The sequence below is a fragment of the Morus notabilis genome, unplaced genomic scaffold (assembly GCF_000414095.1).
Source record: "Morus notabilis unplaced genomic scaffold, ASM41409v2 Scaffold1071, whole genome shotgun sequence".
Classification (NCBI taxonomy): domain Eukaryota; kingdom Viridiplantae; phylum Streptophyta; class Magnoliopsida; order Rosales; family Moraceae; genus Morus; species Morus notabilis.
This window is the reverse complement of record NW_010366018.1, coordinates 27,001-34,826: the sequence shown is the minus strand read 5'-3', so window position 1 is coordinate 34,826 and position 7,826 is coordinate 27,001. Positions and strand designations below refer to the sequence as shown.

The 7,826-nt window shown below is 32.5% G+C and overlaps 1 protein-coding gene across 1 annotated transcript; it reads right to left on the bottom strand.

Moving 5' to 3' along the window:
- Positions 1-3,111: 3,111 nt before the first annotated feature.
- On the bottom strand, positions 3,112-6,459 carry LOC21384778 (serine--tRNA ligase). Its single transcript, XM_010109048.2, has 9 exons — positions 6,193-6,459; positions 6,013-6,083; positions 5,320-5,481; positions 5,139-5,244; positions 4,843-5,036; positions 4,485-4,588; positions 4,220-4,403; positions 3,691-3,870; positions 3,112-3,566 (listed from the first exon to the last, which is right to left on the bottom strand). Exons 1-9 carry the CDS (start codon positions 6,323-6,325, stop codon positions 3,357-3,359), a joined length of 1,344 nt encoding a protein of 447 aa, XP_010107350.1. The 5' UTR covers positions 6,326-6,459; the 3' UTR covers positions 3,112-3,356.
- Positions 6,460-7,826: the final 1,367 nt, after the last annotated feature.

The window sequence follows — 7,826 nt, the reverse complement described above, 5'->3', positions numbered from 1 at the left end:
TTATCTAAATTCATTTTAAAAGGAGAAAATAACTTTAGTTAGTTAATATTTTTATATATAGTATAAGGGTTTTATCAAATTCCATCATTTTACTTACTACTAAGAAGCTTTTTATGTTTCTCATGAGATCTAATTAAAATCACATCAAATGAAAAAGTGTGTAAAAAGTTAACTTAATACACATCTAACAATTACAACATAACGCTCTGTAAAATTCTACAACAAATTAGTGTGTCTTATCATTTAACTAATTGGCAACTAAGATTTGAAACAAGTCAAAAATATTTTTTTTTCCTTTTGAGGAAAAAAAGGAAAAAGAAAGAGAAAAGAGTAGGGTTTCATTGCATTAAAAATGTGGGATATTCAACCACCCCCACAAAGCTCAAACCCATTAGTTAAAAAAAGTCTCACCACTTCCTCTTGTTGTTTACTATGTCAAAGAAAATATACCAAATCTTGCCAGCTTCACACATATGTACACACGTGCATAGCCAAGAAATTAACATCCATACATATATATATATATGTATGTATATATATTTCAACCTTGCTTTCCATAATTTCTTTAAAACCTAGCTACCAAACCTCTCTACAAGTTCACTCTTTGTCCATTTATACATATCCTCTCTTCTCCCATATTCTCTCTTGAGAAGAAGCTCTGTTTTTAGCTCTCTATTGTTTCTCCATATTCTTTGGCAAGCCAAACCAAGAAAAAGAAGAAGCATCAAGGAAACAAGAAGAAAATTATGATGATGATATCAAGGAATCAAGTAAGGAGTCTCTTTATGATTCTCCTGAGTATTTTAGCTATAAATTTTGATGGAGCTTTGGGAGCTAGAATATTATTGTTAAATGAGAAGGTTATTGGTCAAGATCTAGAGAAGGTTCCAGTTTGGAATAATGAAAGCTCTAATAATAACATTAATGGAGATGAAGGCTTTTTTGCAACAATCAACAGAGAAGTTCCCTCTTGTCCAGACCCATTACACAACAGGTAGAGTATTAAATTTCTATAGAATTACAAGCTAAACGTAGATTAGATCAAATTTTTAATTAGAAAGGAGGTGTATATACATAAACTGCAGATTATATATCAATTGCATGGAAATACTGAATGATGAAAAATATGTAATTTTTTCTCTCCACCTTCTGTTTTAGTTGGTTTTTTTTTTTTTTTTCCCCCTCAGAGAGATATTGTTTTGAGAACTTTAATAGTTCTGATTTGTTGTCATAAATTCCCAGATGTGTATGTTGTTTTTTTCCTTGTGTTTCTTTACCCAAAAGCAAAACGAAATGTTTCTTATCGCTTGGTTAAGGAAAGAAGTGATTTGTGGTTTGAATTACACTATGCAAAAAAACAAAATGTCACACCGATATCTACTGTTAAATTGGTTTTTTTTTTTTTTTTTTTTAAATTTCTTTTATCACTATACATTTCAAATTTTCAATCATGTCTACCCTTTTGCGTTTATCCAACTGCCACGAGCTTATGAGCCTGTGAGATTTTGCATATTTTTAAGGGTTAATAAATAATCTGTAAATTCTATCCTCAATTTCATTTTGATCCTAATTTTAAAAATATCTCAAACTTGATCCCTATCTTTGTTTGTTTCAATTTTAGTCTCATTTGAGCATTAAAAAAGAAGACAAAATATACACATAATACTAACAATTAAAAATAACATTTAACTGATAAAAAAATGTGAATATGCACGTGATTCCGATTCAAAAAATATAAAATAATATTGTGTTAATCGATAACATCCACATTTTATTCTATTTTAACACCCAACTGATGAAGAGGATTAAAATTCAAATAAACTGAAACACCAAAGGTTAAGTTTGAAACCTTTTAAAAGTTAAAAACTAATGGAATTGACAGCAAAATTCAGGGATCATTTTTAGGATTAATTCTTTTTTTTTAAAGAAAGAAAAAAAAAAAGACGTCTCTAATATAACATATCCGTACACAAACAGAACCCCGTGAAAGTGAGCAATACGACAAAGTTTTCTGAATCCAAACGTCTCCTAGTTTGTTGTAAATATGTCTTGGAGGCAACGTACTTGGCGACTTATTTTTTTATTTTTTATTTTTGTTCTCTAATTTTCTTAATTCTCTAAAATATTAGATACCATCTGTACGAAGAGGGGACCCAAAAAAAAAAAAAAAAAAAAAACCTGGTGTTAGAACGTAAAAGCTAAAGCAAAATATTCCAATCTTAACCCATGTAAATCTAAGCAGTAACGTGATACAGTTGGTAATTTCTGTGTAATCTTGCTCTCACCATCTTAGAGCTAATCAAAGAATTTGTTGGGAGTTTTATGTTTTCATTGTAGTAAAGAGTAATGTCAATTATGTACGAGGCAGAAAAAGGGTAAAAATTGCAGAGATTTGAACATGAAAAGAGAAGCGACCAATTCTAAGAAATGTTTTTACTTTGATGATATAATTGCCGATCATAAAGATTGATCAAAGAAAATAAAACTTTTAATGCTTTGATTGAATAAGATGAGCAATGATTCAATTGTATCTATCTTCCTTTTGACTAGGATTATTCAACAGGGAAAATACAACACCATTTACTGAGTGTTCGACTTTGTTGACGTTAAAATTCAAACTACTACGCACTTTAGGGAAAATTTGGAAAGGTAATTAAAAAAAAAAATTTAATGGCTTCTCATTTCAATCTAATGCTCAATTTTCTAAGCCCAAGTTCCCACACCCAATTGAAGAATGGCTTCTTTTCAAATAGTTTCATAATTGAAGTGAATTGTGGGCCAACTTGTTTGAACTGACGGGGACTTTGTGCCCTGCAGGAGTGAAAATGAAAAAAAAAAAGAGAGACGATTGTTCAGAAGCCATCAAGCTGGAGATTTACCACAAAAAGAGGGGAAAAAAATTGAACTGAGCAAATTGTGTTCATAAAACAATCTCCAAAAGGAAAAAAAAAAAAAAAACTTCTAACAATTAGGGTCATAGAACCCCCTAACGTATTAGCTAATAAATATGTTTATTTGCCTATGTTATGATCCACCAACTTGACATGGATCATACAAAATTATAGTTTCAAGCCTAACATCAGTGGCTGATGATATGGATATTTTAACAAGTTGCAAAACGATAAATTCATTAGAAGTTTCAAAAATTATACATAACCACGTCAAAACAATGATCACAAAATCAAGAAGGTTTAGAGTTGGATAACAAATGCATTAAAAATAATTTGTGGTTGAAACTCGTTTCCGCCGTATGTTGTGCAACAAGTGCTTTCTTTTTTCATATGTTTCGGGTGTGCTTCATAACTAAATCTCACTGGTCATCTATTTTTCATATGAAGTTCTAATGAAATGTTAAACTAGGCCTTTGATTTCTTCCCTTTGGTTTCACTGGCTGGTTTGTTTTTGAATGGAAGGAACGTCTTCCCGCCCATATATCCTTGCAAAGCCTCCGGTATCTCAACACCGTCTTCCTTCTGGTAATTCTCCAGAATGCAGCACAAAGTCCTCTCTGTAGCCGTCAGAGTAGAGTTCAACAAGTGAACGTATTGCTTTGTCTGATCATTGGCCTGTTATGGCACGAATATTTCAATGTAAGGCGATGAGAGGAATCATCATTCATCTTATTTTAAACCAAAGATGTACAATGGAAAATATAACTTGGCACAAATGTAACATGAGCTGAGGGTTTACCTTTTTCTGCCCAAATCGAATTTCTAATCTTCTCGATTGATAGTCGGTACAGTTTGAGCAGGATACCAGCTCTCTGTAAGTCTGAGATGCAGGAAACCATCCCTCCAAGTCATACTTCTTCGCAGCAGCATCATTTAGAGCTCCGGAAACAATAGAAACCACCTGATAGGGGATTTTCAGCTGAAATTGAGAAAAGAAAAAATTGAATTTAGTTGTTTATCTGATATACTAATGTACTAAACAAACAAACAGATAGCTTTATGCCTTTCGTAGGTAACAAATACCAGGTCAACTTCATTCAATGTAAAGTAGGAATAGATGGTTTCACTCAGACATTAATTGCACATGTATGGATATAGCTATGTTTTCGTTTTTTTCCCCCTTTCCCTTCTGTTTTAGCTCTTTTGTCCCAAAATTACTAAGAAAAGGAATGATCATGGAATAGCAAATAATAAGTCGACCAGATTTTCAGTAAGTGATCAAAACTGTAAAGATAAGAAGCAAATTCATTGGAAGAAATAAAGAATACCATCTTGTAGAAGTCCTCAGAATTCTTGATCATTTCCTCGTGCATATCCCATGAGTCATTACCATTTGGGCTTGTAAGACAAAATTGCTCCACTTTCTCAAATTGGTGAACTCGGAATATACCCAAAGTATCTCGACCATGTGAACCAGCTTCTTTACGGAAGCAAGACGAATATCCAGCATATCTGGAGAGAATTCTTTTATTTATGAGAAACGAGTATGATCCCTTATTTTTTTAATGTGAAGCTCCAGAAACATGTTCAAACCTTATGGGTAGCTGCGAAGGATGGATCCAATCATCTAAATGATATGCACAAAGTGGCTGTTCGGCTGTAGCAATCAGATATTTGTCATCACCCTCACCAGTTACCTATCAGAAAATCACTACACCTGAGTAATGCTTGGATCTCAGTATATATAAAAGTGGACAGAAATTTAAGTATTCACTCGTCTTCCTTTAACGGCAAAAAGAATAATAATCTTTGTGAAGGATTCAATTATTTAACAGGTAAAAGACCTAAATAAACTTAGGTGATTACCAATTGAAAATTAAACATTGAAAAAAGAAAAAAGATTATTCAGACTCGTAAACTGAAATATTTGCCATCAACTTTCAAAATTTACCTTGTAAAGCTCTTCATCAAATTGAGCTAATTGAGCACACTTTGCCATGATATCTTTCCTCATGAAGAATGGAGTATGCAATGCTGTAAATTCCCTTTTCTCCAAGAACTGAAGGCCAAAGTTTATCAGAGCTTGATTAAGATGCACACCATCTCCTTTCAGATAAAAACCTCTTCCTCCAGCTACATCAGTACCTGGATTTGGCAAGCAAATCACATTCAGTACGCAAGTTAATTTGAGGACAGAGAAAAATAGAAATACAGTATACAAGACTACTAAAGAACAACACTTTTTACCTTTCTTCGTATCGGCAATCCCAAGAAGCTCAACAAGCTCAACATGATTCTTTAATTTCGGTTCCAGCCGTTTCTCACCCCACAATCTAATCACAGCATTATTAGCCTACAGAGATATGTTAGAACCATTTGTTACAAAAGCAAAAGTACAACAAGCCAAACCAAATTGCCAAATATTTACCTCGTCATTACTAATGGGAACGGAATCATGAACAAGGTTTCCAATAATTTCCAATATTGAATTCAACTGTTTCAAAGCTTCCTTAACTTCAACCTCTTTCTCCGCTATTGATTTCTTGTGATCCTCTGTGTTCTTAATCATCTCAGTTGCATCCCCACCGGACTATTCTCCACATTAATACCACAAATAAAGTTAATAAGAAACACATCAAGTAAAAACGCCACAAAAATGATACTCCCAAAAGGGGGTTTCAAAGCAATTCAAAGTTTGAAGTTTCTCTCTTCTTTTCTGGAAACAGAAAAAAAATTCAATTGATTATCCATGAAAATAAATGTACTTCTCATGCTTTCCAGTTTCCGAACATGAAAATTTTCCATTGACTACAAAATCAAGGAAACTACGAAATGAGAATTATGACGTCATCCTGTACGCAATACTAGATTCTATTCAATTACAGGCTGATGTAACTATTCCCTGGACCCAAAATTCCATTTTCAGAGACAATTTAACAAAAGCTGCATCGAAAGCAAAGCGACACTCAAAATTAATGTAAACCCAAACTTGAATAAGTAATGCAATCTACTAAAAGTTTTCCAGAAAGTGCAATGCAAGCAAACTAATAAACGAAGAATCCGAAGAATGAATAGAGAGAGAGAGAGAGAGAGAGAGAGAGAGAGAGAATGAGAAACCCACAATTCTGAGCTGAGCAACTTGCTTGTTGATCTTGTTGAACTCCTTCCGAAGATTCTCGAACTCGAATTGGCCTTTAATATATACATTACCAAACGAATCAATACAAATACAAGAGCAAAAAAAAAAAAGAGAGAGAGAGAGAGAGAAAAAATTGAGAATTCACAGAGAGAGAGAGAGTACGTTGACGCCATTCTTTGTCGAGCTTGATGATCTCGTCGACGATATCAACGTTAGCGAAACGACGACGTTGGGATTCGCGAATGATCTCGGGGTTTCCCCCCTTCTCTTCTCTGAAGAGGTTGATGTCCAGCATTTCTTCTCTTTCCGCAATTCGAGAAAAATGCAGAACCAGAAGAAAGAAGAAAGAAGGCGCAGAAGAAGAGGAAGAAGAAATACGCAGTGAGTGACGAAATGGAATTTTTCCTTTACACACACCCAAAACCCTAGCTAGCTTTCAGACTCAGCATATATGCTGTTTGGCATTACGAATCGAACTATCCAGGATAAGAATGTTCCTATTCGGTTCACATTTGTGCTAGGTGACGCTAGACTAGAGACTTGAGACGGCGTTGTAATATGCTCATATGCACTTTTATTTATTTATTTATTTATTTTTTAATCTTATTAATGGTCCATCTGGTTTACTCTTAACTTTATTTTAGTATTTAACTTTTAAAACATCTCACAATAAATCTATGAGATTTTATTTTATTTCAGTTTCAGTCTTTTAAGTTAACTAGATGTTAAATATTTGACATAATTTATATAAATTAAGGACTAAAGTTAAAAACAGCTAAAATTTAGAAATTATTTGTAGAAATTAACTTTAGTCTTTTGTATTATTTTAACCCTTAAATTTTAGATGTTTCTAATTTTGGCCCTTACTTTTCATAAATTTTGTTAAATATTTAACACCTAGCTAACGAAGGGACATAAATTGAAATAAAATAAAACCTCAAAGACTAACTATAATTTTAAAAGTTAAGGACCAAAGTGGGATTAAACATAAACCTTATGGACTATTTGTGAATTTTTGTGATTATCTACAATATTGATATATGAGTATATGCACTTGTCTTTTTTTGATCACGCCATGCAGGGTTTGCCTCTCATCTATTAAACTATCTATTTTTAAACAAATGTAACACAAAGATGGCTCATAAGCGTTGTAAGAGAGACAAAATGATAAAAAAAGACAAGCATATTTGAAAAAAAAAAAAAACTAAAAATAAAACACCAAATTGTGCTAACCTGCTAGGGAGAAGTTTATATCTGTTGTCTTTATTTTTCTATTTGGGTGATAATTTTTTCACTATTTATTTATCATGTGATCTAAATTTAAATATCTAATTATATGAATAAGAATAAAATATTAAAAATACTTAAATAATGTAACACCCTGAAGAATTAATTGAGATTAATTAAGGTAATTGAGATTATTAGTGTGTCTAATTTGGATTATTAATTCAGTTTAATTAATAAATGTTTCTGACACGTGTGAGTTTAAATAGGTCAAAGGTATTTAAATTATTCTCAGTAATTTATTTTAAACCAGAAGTGTGTATGGGCGCATTTCTGGACTACTCTTTTAAAATATTGTACACATGTCCTTTTCCTTTCCTTTTCCTTTTCTTTTCTTTTTCTTTTTTTTCTTTTATTTCCTTTTCCTTTCTTTTCCTTCCCGTGCATCTCTCTCACTCCCTCTCTCTCTTTCTCTCGTGTATCTCTCTCTCTCTCATTTTTATCCCAAATCAAACAGATCTTGAACCAAGCAAAGATTTAAAGAAGTTTTCAACGTCAAGAGAAGGATTCGA